The sequence below is a fragment of the Molothrus ater genome, chromosome 2 (genome assembly GCF_012460135.2).
Source record: "Molothrus ater isolate BHLD 08-10-18 breed brown headed cowbird chromosome 2, BPBGC_Mater_1.1, whole genome shotgun sequence".
NCBI lineage: Eukaryota > Metazoa > Chordata > Aves > Passeriformes > Icteridae > Molothrus > Molothrus ater.
The window spans coordinates 96,749,258-96,770,966 of NC_050479.2; the positions used below are offsets into that span (position 1 = coordinate 96,749,258).

Genomic DNA, 21,709 nt, shown 5'->3' on the forward strand with positions numbered 1-21,709 from the left:
CTAGACTCAAATAATTTCAGCTGGAAATAAAAGCTTGATATGTTCTATTCCTTTGATTTTTCTTCAAAACAAAGTATGTAACTGTGTAATTTGTTCTCCACCTCTGAAGGGATACGTAAGTAAACAAGAACTCTTAACTAAGTTGCACAGATGTCCAGACCCAAAGAGGACTACTCAGTACTGTACTTTGAGAAAAAGAAGCCTTCAAGTAGCATGATAGATCTAATTTTAAACACCTACTTTCTCAAATGATACCAGAGATTTGTCAGTTTGAGTTCATTGTGCAATACCTGGTTTTACACTTGTCAACTAGACACCAAAGGTAAACTATTCAAAACTACTCAGTGTCATAAAATATACTTATTCCCAGTCCTACCTGTTTCCATGTTTAGTTTTTTTTATACATCAGAAATGTTTAGGCTTCTATTGTCATATCTTCTCATAAATTGTGATTCTTGTACGACACATCAACTGCAAGGTAACTAAATAACCACATACTGAAAAATGGAAAGCAATCGCTGTTAGGATACTTATTTCTATAGTTTATCATTCAGGACTACTCTGTCCCAGCAACTGAAACAAAACAAGCAGAAGCCCAGATACTTATTCTATGGCCTTTCTAGATTTTCAGTCATGGATTAAGAAGTATCTGGTTAATAAATCCATAACTACAAGGGGGCATTGACATCTCATCTCTCACAGTGCAAAACAGTTTTACCATTTTCAGTTTGGAAAATAGATTATCCAAAATAGGGTTTTGGAATTCTTTTTGGTTTAATTTTTTGTTTTGTGGAAGTGTAATTTCTATATGCAGTCCTCATCCCAGGACCATTCATTGCACCACATGAGTGTGATTTTTAATTACTTTCTCTGCCCACAATGGTGGTGGAGGCCACAAGAGGCAGCTGGGAGAACATTAGAGAAGCTGCTAGACCCACTCAGTAGAAACCTTATGCTCTATTTAGGCCAAATTAAAAAGATAGTGAGGACAATGCTTTGTGTGGAAAAGGAAGCCATCAATCCCCTAACATGCAAAAGCAAGACCTACTTCCACAGTGTGAAGTTCCATCTAAAGCAACATTATGGTGTGAATTATACTTGAGAATTAAAGACAGGATGGCTGAAGCATGGAAGATAGATGGGCAGTTGTTCAAAAGGTTTCAACTAATTTGCCCATCTGTGCTTGCCCTTTAACAGACTCATGACCACCACTAATTTAACCCAGTTTATTCAACCTTCACCTTACATTCAACATAGGCATACCAGAAATCTCTTGCTGCTCTGGTCCTTATAATTTTTTTACAGAAAATGAACATAAAATAGCATCCAGACATGAGCATTAAATCCTACTGCATCAAGTTTTGAGGCCAAAAAGCTGCTTCTTGGTTTTCCTGTACTTCATAAACCTTTTTCAATTGCTTCTGTTGGTTTTAAAACTAATTTTCTGCGCACACTGGGCACAGGTCTGGATGATATTGGCATGATTACAACACACACAGGATTATTTCCTCCCAACGTTAAATTCACTGATTCCTTGGCAATAGCACGACACTGGAAATTGTCATTTCCTTCATTGCATCTGACATGTACTTGATTAACTTCTTTCCAAAACAGTATTTCAAGTTTTAATTTTCTCTCACCTTGAAACCAGGAGCTTTATCTTTCTGTGTACTTTATCCTGTATGCTAATTAATACTTAATTATTAACTTATTAAGGTTTTCTTGTTTTAATAGTTTGGGGGGGAGGCAGTTTGCTTCTTTGTTTTAAGGCCAGTAAGTTCACTAATTTGCCATCTACTTGATACTTTTTCTTGGCCCTGAGTATTCTGTAGTACCCAATATCTATACTGCCTGACATACATAATCTTTTAATTTCTAATTGGAAGACTTTCTGCATTAGAGTGTCTAGGATCTAATTCATGACCTATGCCTTTGACACTCCTTTGTACAATTTATTCCTCACTTGTAGCATTGGGAAGAGCTAGGCTGCAAAGGAACAAGACCTACTTTATCAATACCCATGATAAGAAATCCAACTTAGCAAGACAGAGCTAAACCAAACCAGGTATTTTAAATAGTCATGGGCAGCACTCAAGTTAGTCACATAAAAATTATATCACCTCTGCAAGCTACCCAGCAACAAGTCCTTTCTTCTGCCCTGAGACACCAGTTTGCCTCATTTGGTCAGCATCATGGAATCTTGGGGAAACCAACAGCTTGCCAAATTTTGCCATTTTTGCAAAGTTTAACAACTTAAGTTTGGCAAACCAAAGTTTCAGAAAAGTTCAATATATCTGTTTGACCCTAAAAGCATTTCCACTGTCTTAACCTCTTCTTTTACAGTGCATTTCCTTAAGACGACATGAAGCACTAAACAAAGCAAACTGGGAGTGGGCAAAGTCACCAAACATGGCTCATCTGTTAAACTTGGGGCACACAAGAAGTTTTAAATATGGTCTTAAGTGATCAGTGTGCTGTGGCAAAACACAGGGCATTTTATGTTGCAGTTATTTCTTTCTTCCATTTGTCTTCAGTGTGTCCACTTTATAGTGTAAAAGCATCTAGTACATGATTAAGTATGTCCGCTACACAGGGGAAGGAAACAAATTCTTTGCTGAATAAGAACACACAGGGACTAGGAAAAAAGGCAGTCCTGCTTCAACTGGAAACAGCCTCAGCCTTAGGACAGGAACTTTTTCCCTTACTTAAGGAAGAGTTTTTTAGACCAGTGGGAGAATGCAGCCAATGTATCATTGAAGATTATTTTAAGTTACATCAAGATTTAAATTACAGCAATTGCATGCCTTAAGATTCTGATGAGCTTGGAATTGCTGAGTTCAGGCCAGCAAAGTTCACAATTTTTTAATTTACAAACATATTCTGAACATCATTACTTCCCCAGTATTTTGACAGTTTAAGCCTACAAGTCAGTGTAGCAAAGAGTTTCTAAAAGGACAGAAAATACACAGCTGAGGCCATAGAACTTAAGTCCAACAGAGGGTTGGCTACCTAGTGGTACATGCAAGTGAAGCTGCTGGTAACTAGGATGGAAAAGCATCTTTGCAAATAACAGCTGGGTTTTGCCATTTAGAGAGTCCTGACAGACTTACAGCAATTGGCAATCATCTGCATCAAAGATGAAAAAAGCTATGATCAGAACCACTGTATGCCTGACTAATACTTCTTTGCCTATTTCAAATGCAATTTTGCATAACGTATATTCAATGAAACAAGTTGTGGTCCTTCTATTCTTCCAAATGTAGAATAATAAGCACATGAAACATAGATGTGCTTTCCAAGTTCTTCCAGAAACCTGATATTATGAGTGCAAAATGGACACAATAACTAATGTTACCTGAAAAAAAAACAATCTTAGAAAGAGGAACTGACTAGAAAAGGTGAGGGGAGGTAGTAAGAAATTCCCACGCTTACTGGTAAAGCACAATAGCTGAAACCTGAAGTGAAGAGACTGCTACAATAGCCACACACATAGCCACTTGCAGTACTGATGGAAGTCAGGTGAAAAAGAGAACCATAAGACCACATGCTTTGTGCATCACACAGAATTTTAGTTAAGTTACTGGTTTCAAATTGGATTAAGCCAGTTACTTTAATGCATTTATTTTGCCCCACCTTGTGGTGAAAACCAGTTTACATACGGTGCTACAGCCCTCTGATTAATCCCATTGAATATTCTACTACTATGAAAAGCTAGTATCAAAGACCAAGAGATGATCCTAAAAAGCACATCTGCTTGCAGAAATAGTCATTCACAACCATCTCAGCTACAGAAAATATTTTACTCCTGGCAAGAGATACAGAAGTACCTTACACTAGTACAAGAAGAATACTCTTGTAAGGAGAGGGCAGCTTAATAAGAGGCTTTCAAGTTTCAGGGTAATCATTTTACCTTACACTGCAGTAACACCTGAGTTACTTGCACTTCAGCACTAATTCCTTATGACAGCAATACACAGCCCTCAACAAGAGGGAGAAAATTAGTGTAAACAAACTCTCAAGTCTATCAAAGTTTCACATTATGACTATCCACAAACAGTCAAGAGCTTAAATTGACTCTTTCTTCCCACAACTCCCAGCAGTCATCTAGACAGTTTTGCTTTACATTTATATTGTGCAAAGAACAAGTTTGCATCACCAGACCTAAGCAGCTATATTAAATTATCATGTTAGCAGCATATTTATAAAATCATAGAATTGCATTGGAAGGGACTTTTTAAAGGTCATCCAGTCCAATCCCCTTGCAATTAGCAGGGGCATCTTGAACTACACCAGGCTGCTGCAAAGTCCCATCCAAATGTTTCCAGGCATGGGGCATTGACCCTTACTAGGTGCTCTCTAACCTCATTACAGATGATGGACTATTTCACTGAGACAAACCAACAAGGTTTAGAAATACCTGCTTTTTCTGAAGACCGGTGATTACCCACTACAAACTGAGGGCATTTAGCCAAGGCAGTAGCTAAACCCAAGTCCAGCAGCTTCCCAGCACATACACACAAGTCCCTGGTATCAGCATTGTCTGTCAAAGCTCTAAAACACTGCTAATACAAACTGAATGTTTGTTTTCAGCATAATTCCTAAATAGGAACTCATTTATTTTTAATAACTAGACAGTCAAATAACAAGTTCTAAAGGAGCAAGAACAAAAAGAAGTCTCCTCTATGACATTAGTAAAAATTGCACACCTGTAATCAAAGCCCAGCAAACACATATTTTACATTTTCTTTAGGTTAAATGGTAAAATTCAACTTATTTGTAAGTTATTTGCAGAATTTTGCTTTCAAAAAGAAGCTACTTACCTAATACTGTTACAGTTGTTGATGACTGTGTATTTCCAAGCGGGAATGTAACTGCCTTGCAAACATATTCTCCTGCATCAGAAAAGCTTACATTTTTTAAGATGATTGTTGCATCAGTAAGTGAGTAGTTTTTAAATGCCACTCTTCCTTGGTACTCTCCTTGAACAGATATTCCATATTCAGGGTGATGAACAGCAATAGTCTGTGAACTTTTACCATATATCTTCTCCCAAGAAACTTGTGTTATTGTTTCGTTTACATCAATTATGCATTTCAGTGCAACCTTCTTCCCCCAAACTGCTGTCACATGTGGATCAACAACTGGTCCAGCTAAGGCACCTAAAAACAAAGCAAGTGTTAGTTGCTACACAAGTAAGTTATGTTGCTTGGTTTTCACAGTAAGCCTTCTTCCATAATTAGCTTACCTTTTTAGAAGAGAATTCCTGCTTTTTTTCTGATTAACTGATTCACAACAGTGTGGAAATACTACAGAAACACATTTCAAGCAAAAACACCAAACCTAGGCACAGATCAATCATTTTTCAGAGGATACTACCACTAATACACAACTTCATATAAAAACAACCTGACAATTGTATAACTGGGCTAACAGTCTTTTGGGAATTTAACTGGATATGAACATTCTGTGAATTCAGATTTACCAAAAAAACAAGACATGGTACTTTGGTACTTTTTAGCAGTCTGATTACTGATCTAGAGCATCAAGCAAAAACTTAAGTTAAACTACTGCACTTACATGTTTCTCCTTAAACAATATTTATCAAGTCATATCTTTTATAAGTTGAAATAAGTGAAACTTCTAGCACTTACCATACCAGTAAATACTTAAACCGCAAAGCAACAATTAAAAAAACAAACAAAAAAGCCCCTATCAAAATCCCACAAACCACTCCATGTTTACAGTGACAGTCACTCAAAGACCTCAACTTGAGCTTTCCTACCCTACCTCCTAATGAAGACATTTACCATCATACATATGTAATTCTTCTGCTTCAGTGCAGTGGTATGTCTTCACACAAGACCTTGTCTCAGACAGTAAATATGCAAGAGTAGGCATAGGCAAGTGCTTGCTTAGGATTCAACATATTTCTGCTTAATACCTAAAATGTCTTCCACAGTAGCAGCTACATTCTAAGCTCAGCACTTTACACCATCCTCCTTTCAAAAAAGGAAATCCACTAGGACAAAGCAGTTCAGTATACCACAGATTCACAATTTCTTTTGCCAACAGATGCTCCAGCAACTTGACTCATTAGTTCTCTTGGAGCAAACTGACCTGATGAAAAAGAACCAAAGTCTTAGTCCACAGTGTATTTCTTTTTTCTGAGCTCAGATTTTAACAGAGCTATTTCAAATGCTCTGATTCTCTCTTCAGATACCAAGTCAGTGCTCAAGCTGTAACTAAAGAAGTTCACTGATGAAGCAAAAAGTCAAGTATAAATTTTATTAGCCCCATTCTCATACGCATGAAGAAGTCATCCATCTTGAGACATGAGCTAGCTGCCTTTTCACTCACCAAGCTCAAACAAAAGGCAAGCCATGTGTTCAGGAAATCAGTCCTTAAAAGCCTTTGTCTACAAATCCATTGTTAAAAGCTTTCTCCTTCCCACTGATTGATTTTTCATTGTTCAAACTATTTCTCAGTCAATGAAGTCACCCAAAAAAGTGATTTAGCTATGGATTTCTTCAGTATAAAACTACTGACTAACATCAACAGTATGAACACCTTAAGCTACACAAATAAGTCAAACTAAGCCAAAAATTCAGACCAATATTGTTGATACATCAGTAGGTAAGTGGGGCTGGTGAAGGGACAAAAAATAACAAGAAAAGTAAAAAAAAAACCCATAACACATTTCAAATAGAGACTATCTGCCATGACAAGTAGCGCAAGAACATTCTGTCTATTCTCCTCATGCCTTTTATCTAACACATTAATGTAACAGACACTGGAAAGAGGGCAGCTATTTGCAAACTGGGATGCACAGAGTTCTGTCCAAAATTCATCTCCACTTGCCATTGCTACATTTAAACATAAGGTGGAATGTTCCTTAAAAAGTATTTGATTATTGCTTTTTACCCTATAAATAAATTCACAAGTTATATTTGTGAAATGTATTTCAGAATGTATTGGATATAAATACTCTGTAATGTAATTTAAGCAAAGAAAAACACTTTCATTCAGGAATCTGCTTTCTGCTACAGTTAAATCTACTGTATCTTAACCTATACTTTATCATAGTGATTAGCTGTATATAACCCCAAAAAGCTTAGTACAGAAAAACCCCACAAGTGAACTTACAAAAACTGTTCACACTTCTGCAGAAGGTAACAAACTAAACTGAAAAAATATCCCAGTTAACAGAACACAGGTCTAACATGAGGTCTTTTGCTTCCTTTTACTTTTTTTTTTTTTCACAACTCTGCTCCCAGTTATTGGAGGCTTTAGCTACATAAAGATGACCATTGTACATTTAAAAAGTCAATACTCAACAATTTTCCCACCAAGGAATACCTCTAACAGCTCATTTGTGCTATGAGAACATTGTGTTCTCACATGAATGACATGAATATTTTCAGAAGTCAAACTTTTTCATTGCTGCTATTTTCAAGATTTACAGACTGAACTGAGCAGGACCTATATATATTTATAGACATAAACACACTTGCAGGCATAGAATGTTGATCAGTTAGATCTTTTTTTCTTCCCCTTCTCCAGCAAGGGAGGTAGAAAGCTAATATATCACTACTCCAAATTTTACATTTTTACATTTATCTCATCTTCTGACACATAGTCAGACTCAAAAGACAAAAAAAACCCCAAACCAACAAACAAACAAACTTATCTTCACAAATTATTTAACTTGAACTTACATACAGCTCATAAAACAGTATATAGACTCCAAAATGTTTAAAGTGCAGAAACAGCTTAAATCTGATGTGCCAATGCCACATACTTGATTTGGAACAGTATCTCCATCCAGTTATTATTTAACTAGCTGCAGTTGCAGAGCAATCAAGCTAATAGTTCAAACTAGCAAGCTAATTACCATGCAGATATTCAGGGCTCTCCAAGGCTCAGGATGCTCAAGATAAGTATTTCCTTTGACATAAAGACTTCCACTCAAGAGTCAGTATTCTGCTCACAGATTGTAATTGAATAACGAGCTACATGTCTCCCCCAAAATAACACACTTAGAGGCTCATAATGCACAAGGTTCTGAAGAACAAGCCACTTCAAGACCACACTATTCAGGTTCTTAACTGATCCAAATTTAGGACACACAGGCACATAGAATATGCATTTACTGTTTTAATGAGGCCTGGCCCTCCTCCTCTTGAAATCTGACCTTTTCTGCCTCACGTTCACAATATTGAAGTCTGTCATTCTCAACAAAACTTCTGGATACACTTCGTACTTACTTAGTAATCAAGATATTTTGTAAATTCTCAAGGTAAACACAGCAACATGAGGTTTTCTTACTTTTTTCTTTATATTTGCCCAAGCTTTTAGAGATCTGCCTTCCCTTTCCTTTTTGTTTCCTTGGAATACATAAAATTGTACTGTTTCACACAGTGCCTGATGAGATTGCCAACTCAAGCACTTTATCATGATTCAATTTCAGCTAAATTCCTATGCACTAAATGATTTTTGATCACAGTGATCCAATGCCATGCTTGGCAATAAAGTCAAGAATACTACCTGAAACAGCAAGGCAATGACTCTACTCATGCAACTTGACAGAATGTTTAAAGAGTAAACAAAACAAAAAGATCCCTTAGGCTCACTTGCAGCATTAAAAGCCACAGAACTAGGTGCTATCAAATACTGACCATGATAATATTTTCAACATCAATTCTGAATTAAGTTTCTACTACTAACTGAAAAAAAGATACTGAGGAATTATGACAACCTTCATAACACAACAAAGTATTCATGATTTGGAATGACAGAATACTTATCACATTTGCAGGCTTGTTATTTGTTGCAATAAACAGCAGATTTAGATTTTCTATATGAAGCAGCCATGCACAAGTCTAATTATAAAAGCAATGCATTTTTCTACCCACTTAACAGCACCCTTCTGGCAAGACAGGGTGACCATACTGACCATTTCTGGCCACGGATTTTCCACAACCTGCTGACTATTTCCACAAGACAAAGCCAAACTACAGAAGAGCATAAAACTTAATTTTTCCCCTCTATCAGCAAGTTATTCAGCTCATGGGTATACATGGCCTTAGCACAAACTAGTGGCAGGGAACTCAGAAGAGGTCCAATCATAAATGGAGCAAAACAACAAGAACATTCCATTTTGCAGACAGCAAGTTGCTATGTCAGCAGAACACTCTCAAAGTCAGGCTAAGCATTATTGTTTGGCCAGTTGAATTTCAGCTGACATCAAAAAGCTTATTCTTGCAGTCCTCCTCCTCCTGTGTCAGCATTCATCAGGTACCTAAAAGACCCCTACCTTCAAAAACTCACTTGTTCTCTTCCCGATTTAACCTTCTGAATTAGCTCAGCCAATCACAAGAGGCGATTGCAACCCAGGCAATGAGCACAGCTCCACAAATCCAGTGGCATTTTCAGATTTGTTTAACTGGAAAAACAAATCACCTAAAGACACTTCAGAAAACAAGCTGAAACCTCAACTTAAGGCTTTATAAAAATATATGCCTAAATGACTGGGAAGAAGTCAGTGTGTCTTTTGAGTACCAGGGCATGACCAAATTACTGTGTCAAAAAAAAGATCAGAACCAAGGAATGGAAGAGATTCAAGACTAAGTAGTACAAAATGCCTCAACATCAGCTTCCAATTAGAAGTGCTAACCAAGTACGTAAGAAAAAACTTCACTTAAATCAAAGAGAAAGTATTATAACCTAGTGTTACTTTCACCTAAGGATCTGCTTTATCGCAATCCCTGCTTGGAGTGTCAATCAGTTTTTTGAGGACAAGTGAGCTGAGATCAGGAACAGCACGAGATTAGCTTCTATAAGCATTGCATTTACAGGACTCAGCTCAAGTTCCTTTTTTTTTGTACAGAACTTGCCTTATTTTTTTAAAGAAGAAAACCAGGAATGTATTACTTCCATCTCAGGGAGCAAAACTTAAAACCTTGTTCCATGTTAAGCATACAGTATAATAGGCATACAGAAGCCTACCAGAATGCAAAAAGTTTCAGTGAAATGATGCATAGCAATTTGATAGTCTGAAGCCAAGACTACTGAAGGCTCTCAGGCTCTCTCAGGTTGCTTTTTCATTTTACTGAAGGTCAAGGGATTCTTGAATCTTGAACTTTACCTAATACCAACAGGAAACTAAAAACATGATGCAGTACATGCAAATCCACCACTTGCAAATGGTTAACTTCTGAATGTTAACTTCCTATGCCTGCAAACGGCCCAAAACAGGTTCAAGTCTTGAGATGGTTTATGGCATGAGCAGCTCTCCTCTAGGTGACTATAGCCTGACTTCTTACAAAAACCATAGAAAGGGGAATATAACTTCTAGTTGAAAATTATAAAATAAAGTTGCACAAAGCCGTATCTTTTCCAAGCAACCGAAAATTCAAAGAGACTGGCAATGAGAACTGTGTGAAGAGGTCAGTCTCGATTTCAGTGCTGTCTCAAAAGTTAGCTGTTGCTGAAGGGTTTTACTAACATCAAGCTCCAGACTGATTGATTCTCAGTTAAGTGCTATCACAGGATGTTCTGCAGAATTCTGAAACACTCTGAACCACCATCTGGCTGCTCCTAAAAGTACAGCTGACAAGATATCACACCATTCAGCCAGGAGGCTTGTCTTACTCTGCTCCTTCATTCCCTGCAGCTGATGGAAGAGACTGTCAGTTATCTCCCTCTAGTTGCTGCATCAACATGTGTATCTTCATAGAGGGATAAAGGAATAGAAATAATTGTTGGGAAAGCTACAGCTACCATTCATAAGATAGCATCCAGAGCCCAGAGAGAGGACTCCCACTGCCTGTTAAAAGGCCAGGTAATGCAATACTGGACAAAGAACTGTCATCCTAGCACAAAGGAGTTAAAGATGACAACATATGCAAACCTCTTCAGCTCCACAATAAATTATCTACAAGACTGACATTTGCAACACAGAAAGCAAAGAAAGAGATTTCAAAGACACTTTACTCCAATGCAACACAAAGTCAAAGAAAAAGTAGTTACAACTTAGAGTTTAACATTAGCTTGAGCCCAACTCATAGAGTCAGGAGTTGGAGCTTCAGAAAAACTCTGCCCCTGGAGTCAGGGTTGGCTGTTACCCACCATTCTTATTTCAGAATGCCATGTGAACCAGCGCTTCTGTTCTAGTTTATCTCCATGTAAGACAGCACTTGTGCCCCTGCATACTCTGCTTACCACCATGCTGCACAGACCTTTAGTATCAAGCAGCAGGACAATCTAAGACACTAGAGGAAATTAAAAAGTAATGTTAGGCTCACGATTCAAATGGAGTTGGGAAGGACACTCTTAGAAAGCCAATTTTATAAGGTCAAAACTTTGTAAACATTCTTAGTGAGTAGTTTGATTTAAAGTCCCATGAACTTTAAAACTTTGTGTGGAATTTTGACTTAGACGACATTAACATCAATGTCCATTTTACATGTTCTTACATTATAATCATTTATACATATTAACACACAGCAAATTAAGACATACATGTTTATCCTGACACTAAACTTTCAGATGTTTTAAAATATGTTGAACTAATAAGTAGGGCAGGCTATGAAGCAGCTGGAAGTTTTTCTGTAATTATTATTTCCAACTCTGTTTCACCAAGTCTTCCAATCCTATCTCCTTTAAAAGGAATAAGCAGGACAATGAGGTACTAGTTTTCCAATAAATAGGCCAGGCTCAAAAGCAGGACTGGAGGAAGACATCTCATTTCAAGTCCCACTCCCTCAAAAAAACTAGTAGTAAGAGTAAACAAGTAGTTCTAAAGTTATCTATATACACACCACTACTGCTTAACCACCACAAAATGCTTCACACCCCCATTTAAATACATTCAAATCCCTAAGTATCAGAGCAATAAGTATAAATACACAGAAGAGATTGAAACAAGCAGTCCTTAATGTAACTCAAACATCTTACTGGAAAGTTTGTTAAAGAGTGCCAGATGATCTTAGAAATCTTCTGAAACACAAAAGATGAGTCAATAGTTCTGACAAACTGATTTGGTGAGAAAGGCTGAAGTCCTCCTGTGTGGCATCCAGTTTAAACACATAACCAAAATATTTAACAGAAGATTCAAGGTCAAAAGGAGAATTGTACATCTGAATCTTGGTGGAGCTGATGACTAATGCATTATACACAAAGAAACAAGTGAAGCTACACTTAACAAACCTTTCCCAGTCAGGCAGAAAAATACCTTCAAGCTGCAGCGGGTCCAAATTAGACTAGCAGCCATCAGGAACAGGTCTAAGTAACACATCAAGAATGTTAAATAACTGGTTAGAGAGCAAAGTGTGTTCTGAAAGCTACAGCAAGTGCATGGTGATTACATACCAAGAATTGAAAGTGACACTATAGAATATGCTAATATAGAAGTATATGCTCTAGCCAACATCAGTGAGGCTCCATCTGGAGTTGTTCAGCTTGAACAGCACACATCATATATTAGCCATCTAGAGAGTCTGAAAGCAAAGTGCGCTCCAAGGCCCAGAAAACATGACCTACAGGAAAGGACTGGAAGAGCCCATTATTATTCTTATAAAAGGTAACCCGATAAAGGTCCAAAAGAACTTACACTGCAAAAAAGAGAATGCCTGTGGAGATTAGGAAGAAGATGAACTAGTAAAGCAGTAAAAAAAAGAACAAAAACAGAAGGGAAAAAACCCCCAAACAACCAAGCCCATTGAAATAAAGAAATCCTTTGAGGCTACAGAATATGAATTCCTCAAATAAACACCCTGACCAAAATGACAAACCTCCACACCCTTTACTTTAGAAAGGTTTGATATTTAGTAATAAAAAAAAAAAAAAAATCAAACTAACCTAGGATGATCCTACACATGATCAAGGATTTTATTTGCTTTGTTATTATAAGATTAATAGTTATTTTTACTGAAGTAATAAACTAGTCCTCCTTAAAATTCTTGTTAGCCAATATGACACACATGCTGATGGACTTAATCACAATTTCTCACTTCAGGTACTTGGAACATTCCATCCCATAGCTTCTACCACTTGTTCTAGCATGATCGTTGGGGTCATCCAGATCTTGCTACTGTGAGAAGACTTCAAAATGCACTCCTTTTACAAGTCTCATTCCCAATCCTCTTCCCAGAAACCTGCTGTCTCTTCAACTGTGTTTAAGACTATCCTCCACCTGCTTTGCAAATCAAGAAACCAACCGAGATATACATGAACAAAATAGGGAAAACACAAAATAGAAATTAACACTGACAGTATCTAGAATGGCAAAATCATTTCATTTTTAATGTTCAGTAAGTAGAACTTCAAATACATTATGAAACAGAATGCCAGTACTTTCTGCTAACACATAATTACTTAGAGCACTTTCAGATACTTTTCTCATGCTCAGGTCAGCTTGCATTTGGTTTAACTTGAACATTGCAAGTTGATAAAATAGCTACTTTCCTATCGAACATATTTCTCATTTCCTTCTATTTGTATCCTTTAGTTATTTTTTCAATAAAGGTTCTCCTCTTCATCAGAGGGACAGCCAGCTCACAGCAGGTCACCAGTCTCCTCCATGACTAATGTTTTTTTATTCTGATCCACAAGCAGATATTAATCTTTTGTCACGTCTTTTGTTAAAAGCTTTTAACTCTTCAAAAGTTTAGGTTTGTTGTATATTTAACTCCCCATGAAATCTGTTAGCCTCATTTTGTCCTCAGCTGAGTCACTGTGGCATCCGCAAATCACTCCTTACAAAGAAGTCTTATTCTCAGCAACAAGTAAGATTTAGGAGAAATGACAGCCTTCAGCTTTGAGAAAACTTAACTCATTCTCAGCATGTTTAATAATAAGTCAAGTTATAACCTTATGCTTAAATATAACTCTAATGTTGCTTGCTTAAAATTTATTTTAAAGCTCAATCTCTTAACTTATTTGCAGGGCTGTGAGTTCAAGATTATGAAAGAAATTCCATTCTGGAGATCTACAGGAACACCTAATCACAGTTTTAGTCAGCTAGTGCTTCAACTTTTCTGACTTCTATATATAAACTGCCTCTCATGATACATACAATGACATTACACAAAAATTGTCACTTTCTGAACATCAGTTTATTTTTAAAAGGTTTCAATTCTAGTATACTCTTCAGAGCTAAGAAATTTCAAAGCTGGCATTATTACACTTCAAAGAGGATGCCAATACAACATCATGACAGAGGACATGCTTCCCAACAGTGCACTGCCTAGTTCAGACCTTGTACAGGCAGCCCCTTCAAACCAGACCTCTGGCAAACCTCACAGAACTGACCACCACATACTCAAGGCCTTCTTTGCAATTATACAAATATTTAATATTTATAATAATTCATACACAAAGTTTAATACTCTCCTCCACAAAGGATGCCTCATGGGCATCACTGAACAACCATCTATACTTCAGCTTGCTTAACTATTCAATCCCTCAGTTTCTTAAGGTACTTCAAAATTCTGTAACTCATCTTTATTCCAATTTGCTATGAGTAACTAGCACTTATATATAATTAGGGCACCTCATACTCCAAGAAATGCAACAGACACAATCCTACTATCCTCCAGCATCACCGAAAACTATAGCTTCCAGCAAACAAATCCTTCCAGAAAAAACTTCCCAGACCACAGTGACTGCTAAATCTGGTCTGGTCAGATAAATACCCTGCCACTTCCTTCCAGACTCCATGCCTCTCCACTCCTTAGTTAGAAAGGCAATTTAATGCTATTACAATATCCACTTTTTTCTCTTCTTTTGGTTTTTGGGGGATTTTGTTTTTTTTTCTTTGAGGGGAAGAGAAATTGGGGATAAGGGATTGACTGATTGACCACTAAAATATTACAGAAGTCTGAGGAGTTACTGTCTTCTGCCTAATTTCAAAATGTAGAAGCTACTAATGCCATAACAGCATATTCTCTTCCACCTAGCCACAAACTTGCAAACACACGGGTTGGTGCTCCAAATGCCAACCCAGTCCAAAAACCAGCTTTCTTCCAAGTTAAATGGTTGCTGTTTCAACACTACCATATAATAAACTTGCCATTTCACAGACTAACAGAAAAAAAAAAAAGGCAACTCAATCAGAACCCAAAAATACAAAGTGTTCAGTATAGGATTCTTGTCACTGCTGTTTGTTCTCTTTCATTATAAAGCAGCAAGTCACTTTCCTGCTACACAGTGGTATTTACATAAGCTGCCATCCTAACCATGAGGGTAATTATAATGTGCATCTTGCTAGATTACCCAAAAAACTCATGTCTATCCCAGAGTATTATTAAGATATTCTTGACTTAATCACTCTGACTTCATTTGTCAGACTGAAGCATTCAGACTCAAGTCACCGGAACCACTACTCATCAGTACAAGCCTGTAGAGGGGAGGGAAAAACCCAACCAACCAAACTTCCACAGAAATGCTCTGATAAAGTGTTCAGCAGGTCATGTTGTCAGATGTAAGCTATAGTGATCATTTCCAACCAGGTCACCTAGCAATTACCATAGACACAAGTGAACTCCTAGGCACAGCTTTCTTCATAATACATTTATCATTGGCAAAGTAAAACAAGCTCTAATACTGATGTAGAGAATAATGATTTCATGTAGGTAAAGAGGCAAGGGACCTCAAGAGGCCATTCAGTTCTGCTCAATGTAGGTCTAGTTATATCAGGCTGCTTAAAGATTGGTCCAGTCGGGTTTGGGATATCACCACCTGACATTGATTCCTCAAATATTTTGGACACCTTCTCTCTCACAGACAAGTTTTACTTCCTTACATTGGCTCAGGATTTTCCACACTCCAGCTTGTGTGGGGTGTCTGAAGAAAGTGTTGATCTACGTTCTTAATACGTTCTCATCAGGCAGCAAATAAGGGCTCCTTTTCTGCAGCTTTCCCGTTTCCAGGCTGATCAGGCCCAGCTCTTTTAGCCTCTGCTCACACACCTTGTGCTCCAGTCGACACAGTGACCCACTTCTGGGCTTGCTCTGGTAGCTCAGTGTCTCCCTGGTACCATGAGCCATAAATTGGATACAGTACTCTAGGGCAAAATATATCCCTTCCCTCAATCTGCTGTAATGCTTAGCAGAGCCCAAGATAAGGTCTCTCTTCCTTGCTGTGAGGACAAACTGCTGATACTGCTCAATTTGTTGTTCACCAGGGCTCTATACCTATGCCTGCCAAGCTGCCTTCTAGCCCCTTGGACCACAGCCTGTGCAGTTGAATGGAGTTATCTCAGTCCAGATGTGAGACTTAAAAATCACAGAACTGTTTAGGCTGGAAAGGACCTTTAAGATCACTGAGTCCAACCATAAAGCTACAACTGCCAAGTCCACCACTAAACTAAGTCCTTAAGTGCCACATCTACACATGCCGAGTGATGGCACTCAGTATGATCTGCTCCATAACCAACTCTGGCACTGAGGTCAGGCTGACAGGCTTGTAGTCTCCTTGATCCTCCTTCCAGTCCTTCTTGTAGCTGGACATCACATTTGCTAACTTCCAGTGAACTAGAACTAGGACTGCTGGTAAATCATTCAAAGTGGCTGGGTGAGCATTTCTGACAGCTTTGTCAGTATTCTTAGGTAGATGCAATCAGGCCCCAACGATTTGTGTGTGTCTAAGTGGCACAGCAGGTTACTGACCATTTATCCTCAGATTATGGGGGCTTCAACCTGCTCCCCATCCCTGTCTTCCAAGCTCAGAGGTCTGGGTACCCAGAGAACAACTAGTCTTAACTTTAAATACTGAGGCAAAAAATTCATTATGTACCTCACCCTTTGTCACTGTTTCACCCCACACTCAAAAAAGGATGGAGATTTTCCTTAGCCCTCCTTTTGTTGCTTGTGTATTTGTAAAAATATTTTTTTTACTTTCTTTTACAGCAGTAGCCAGATTAAATCACAGTTGGGCTTTGGTGCTTCTAATTTTCCATCTGCAAACATCACATCCTCCTGATTTGCCTGCTCCTTCTTCCAAAGCTCATGAACTCTCCTTTTCCTGAGTTCCAGCTCTCTGTTTAGCCATGCCAGTCTAGCTCCAAGCATTCTAGACACTCTTCTTCACCTTGCCAGCCTGCCTTTCCTGAAGGTACAAACAGAGCTAATTGCATGACTCCAGTCATGCAAGCTATTCCACAACATTGCTGCAATCCCAATGAGATCCTAAGTCTGCAATTGTGCTCATTTGTGCTGCCTTCACAAGGGAAGGGATAAAAACCAAATTCCATCATATCCCCGTCAGACACTTGTTGATTGCTCCTTGTATCTTTGCTTTTTTTTCAGATTAGTGAAAAATCAAAGGTCATCTCAACATGCATAGTTTAAAACCCTCCTCACAAGCTAGCAATGTTTTTGGATAAGAACCTTCCACCTTACTTCATCAGACAGACCCTGCCTCTGGTTCAGTAGTCCTTGTTCCTCAGGGAAAGTTCAGCAACTAGAGAAGTCCAAATAATTAATACCTGATCTTTCATGCATTTCACAGTATTTACACCAGGTAGCACAGGAGAGCTGCAATGGTCAGCCAGAATCTACATATTAATTGTAAGACTGCACAGCACACATGCTGAAATGATGGTCAATCCAGCTGGCTAGGAGAAGCAATGAAGATATAAATCAAGAATTACCATATTTCTGTGCCTGTATTTACTGACTTGTGCAGTGCTATATCAGTACTTAATTGTTTTGTTACTTAGTAAATTTATTTTCCATACTTTCTGTTCTTCCGATACTACACTACCCTTCTCAGACTCCACCTCTACATTCATTATCAAGGCAAACTTAAGTCAACTCAGAGAACCAATTAACTGCCAATTTCTGAAATATACAATTATTGTTCAACTTAATGTTCAGACATAAGGTCTAACAAAAACGTGATCAAATTCAAGCTACACGTCCTAGAACTATGCCATATTTTACCTACTCAAAGGTAAGGGTGGAAAGGAGGATTTCTGAACTGCTCAGTTCAGATGAATGAAGCCAATGAAGTCAGAGTACACAGGTTGTTTTTCATTGTCTTAGTTCATCCAGTATAAACACAATGCAGTTTAACAAAATCAACAAAAAATCCCAATTAACTCTGACAGATACCACCAGAAACGCTGGCTGGTTTTGACAAGGCAAAACTATCGACATTTAGAGGTGTGCCATACTAAAAAGCAAGGTCTGTGAAACTCCTAACCTAACCAAGAAGTTTTAGGCACAAACCTCCTGACTTGGAATAACTTAAACAAATCACCACAAAACCAACTATCTAGAGCATTTCAGCCATTTTGGGGAGAACAAGGCAAATGAAAAAATACTGTTGTATTAACATCTTTGTCTTTAGTAGAATATTACTTTTATGTAGGAACCATAAAGTAAAAGTTCAAGTCACGCAGAACTGAATATTTCTTCAACTTCAGCTGGAGAAAGGGACATGGCATAATCAAAGACTGCCCACTGCATTTAGTGGTATGAGAGTACACGGTCCACATAACTACCAAACATTTCTGTACAAGCAATGTTTCTGAATTGCTTTAAATAAACACTCTGTTAGCAGGATTTTGGGTACTGGGGAGTTTCTGTTTTGGCTTTTCTGTGACATTAGTAAGTAGTACATGAAATTCTAAGCTTTCAGTAACATTCAATAACAGTTGTAAACATGCAGCATTTCCTGTCCCCTGCACTGTACTTCCTACACTGAAACCAGAAAGCCATTAGAAACTGGTCAGGAATACTGATGCACTGTGTATCACACATACACTGATGTGTGTGACATCCTAGCAGAAGGAACAAGACCTTCAATCCCTAGGACAGCCCTGACGGCCTCAAGTAGACCACTCCTTGACTTTTTGTATGTTGTCTTTCCACACATCACCTACTCTGGGGAGAACTGAGGTCTGCAAGGAAGAGAAGGGAGGTTGTACTTTGCACTATGTAATGTTGCAAAGCCTCGAACAACTTCAGAAGGACAGCTAAATATTAACTTCACATTTTCAATTACCTGTAAGCTTTAGTCTTATCTGCCAGTATTGAACAACTGTGGTTATACAATGAGATATAGAACAAACTTATTTTGTCAGGAGCAGCAAATCTCAGCTGTCCGTAAAAAATCTGATGAGTTACCAGTTACATTACAAAGTTATGGGATGGCTGCTGCCCCCTGCATTGCTGACACTGCTGGCTTTTTTTTAGCTCTTAAGGCCAGCTCAATGCAGGCAGTTCCAGAAAGTTAACCCCTTTTTATCCAGGAACTGCACCACAACAGTAAGCCTAGGGAATGCTGTTTGATAGCTGCTCAATTTACTGCTAAGCTACATTTTCAGTATGTCTCACACTGTCACCCAGCTCTGTGCTGTACAGGATAGTTCTTACTGGCTACTTATTGAAGTAACAGAAAAGATGTAGCCAGATCTTTATTTAACAAATTCTCTAACATATATAACTTACATTAGGAAGTAACAATGGGATCCAATTTTGAAGTTTTTAGCAGTCAAATTGATTTATAGGAAAAACTTGCCTCAGACTTTACTTTGACGTTTTAATCTAAACAGAAGACTTCCAACTTCTTCTACTTTCCTTCCAGGGCTAGCAACTAAGTATACTAGCTCATGCCTGCCCATGCACACTATGTGCTTCATTTAGACTGAAAGTGACTTCTGGAAATTATCCAATCCCATCCCCAACTGAAAGGGCCAACTTTGAAGTCAGATCAAATTGCTCAGGGGTCACACCATAGTCAGGTTCTGAATATTTTCAGGGACAGAGATTCCACAACCTATTTCAGCGCTTCATTGTCTGTATGGGAAAACATACTGCTAACACATTATAGTGATTTCCCTTGTTGTAGCTTGTGTCTGCTGCCTCTTAGCCTTTCCCTTTGCATAGCTAAGGAGAGTCTGTCATTATTTTCCCGCTCACTGCCTATTAAATAATGCCAGCAGCAATTAGGGTGCCCCACTTCAGACATTTCTCAAAGCTGGACAAACCCACTTCTCCAGCCCTCTTCATACATCATGTGGTGACTCCCTACCATAGTGGCCTTTCACCTTTGCACCTGCCGCACATTTGGGAGCACAAAACTGTGCACTGTACTTTTGATGTAGTCTCACAAGCTCCAAATAGTAGAAGTCCAAATTGCTTCATTGAACTGGCTGAGCATGCCCAGTGTGCTCTTTACCTTTTGCACGACAAAGGCACATACTGTCCCACAAGGACCTTTATGATCTTTCTTGTAAAGGCACCTGACACCAGTCTGCACCACATCTCTGCTGCTGCATGGGGTCATCCCCCCCAAGACAGATCTGCTTTTGAATTTCACAAGGTACCCAACAGTTATTTCTGACCTGTGGACATCCCACTCAATTAACCCCAGTTTTCAGCAGATAATTGACCCTCATAGTCATCCATAGTATCCATAAACTTGCTTGAAGTGCCTTACAACCTGGAATAGAGGTCAGAATGCTGCTGAACTGCCCCTGCACTGGTGCCACCAGTGACCAGCCTCCAGATGGACTCAGAATCTTCTCAGTTCAGCAGGACACAAAAATTTTCCCCCATCTAATAATCCACTTCCCAAAACATATCTCACCAGTTTAGCCACAAGAAAATATTAGGAAATCCTATTAAAAGCCCCTTAAGGGCTCACTATTCTTTTGCCCAGTATCTTCTCCCATGTACTTACAGCAATCAATTCAGGACCTCTTTTCACAGCAGTCTCAGATTGTGGAGACACCATCAAAACTGGTCTTCCTCACTTCATTTCAGTTTTCACCTATTTGTAGCCACATCAACTTATTACACCTAAGCCATGTCTCTTGAGACTGAGAATACGCAGCTGTAGAGTAGCTCTGGAGATTCATCACAAAAAGAACTTTCACTAACAATTCTGTAGAGTCACACAGTCCTCACCTCTTTCTGTAAAGTAGAACACTGCTGAATCATTTTAAGATTTTCCATAAAGCCTACACAAATCTGTTTCTCTACAAAAGATTACATTCTGATTTATCAGGAGGTAGTTTAAGTTATTAAATATTCAGGTGGAAACACTGATTTATCAATTGTGATAATCTGGTTATAGTAAAAAACCTTATTACTTACAGCTGTTGAACTTAACAGTTGTGTTATACTATATATATATACACTATATATATATACACACTATAGATGTACTATATATAGGTATATATATTCTATATATAGAATCACAGAATGGTTTGGATTGGAAGGGACTTTAAAGATTCGATGTAGAACATATAAGACACATGCAGAAGCCTAAACCACCTGGGATACCTCAGACAGCTACACAGAACTTAGTATGCTTCTTCCTATAGATCCTATCCTGGATAAATGGCTATATTACACTTGCTAGTTACCAGAGGCAGATTATTTTTTGCTACCTCAGCTACCAGTAACACACTGAAACTTTCAACAGGATGCATTTAAATTTCCCAAAAAGTGATTCACAGTATGGTCACAACCATCAATTTCTCATAGTTGATTACTTTAGCACTACAGCGTCTTTTTAAATGGTACAGTGCCTTAATGAAGTCATAATAACATTATTTCTGTTTCAAGAAAGTTTATCTGTTGAAATCAAAAGTGCATTGAAGCGTTTAAAACACAGGAACAGCAGCATCGGTGAAGGGTTGACAAGTGGATTTTTATAATGCAATCTTTACAAATATATTAAAAAATCATATTAA

The 21,709-nt window shown here is 38.2% G+C and overlaps 1 protein-coding gene across 1 annotated transcript in view; it reads right to left on the reverse strand.

Annotated features, from left to right (window-relative positions):
- The window catches only part of NECTIN3 (nectin cell adhesion molecule 3), a 46,409-nt gene that overhangs the window by 17,488 nt on the left and 7,212 nt on the right, over nucleotides 1–21,709 (reverse strand). The window contains exon 2 of the mRNA XM_036405169.2: nucleotides 4,821–5,159. Within this exon, the coding sequence (XP_036261062.1) occupies nucleotides 4,821–5,159 (339 nt within the window). The remainder of the gene's footprint in view (nucleotides 1–4,820; nucleotides 5,160–21,709) is intronic.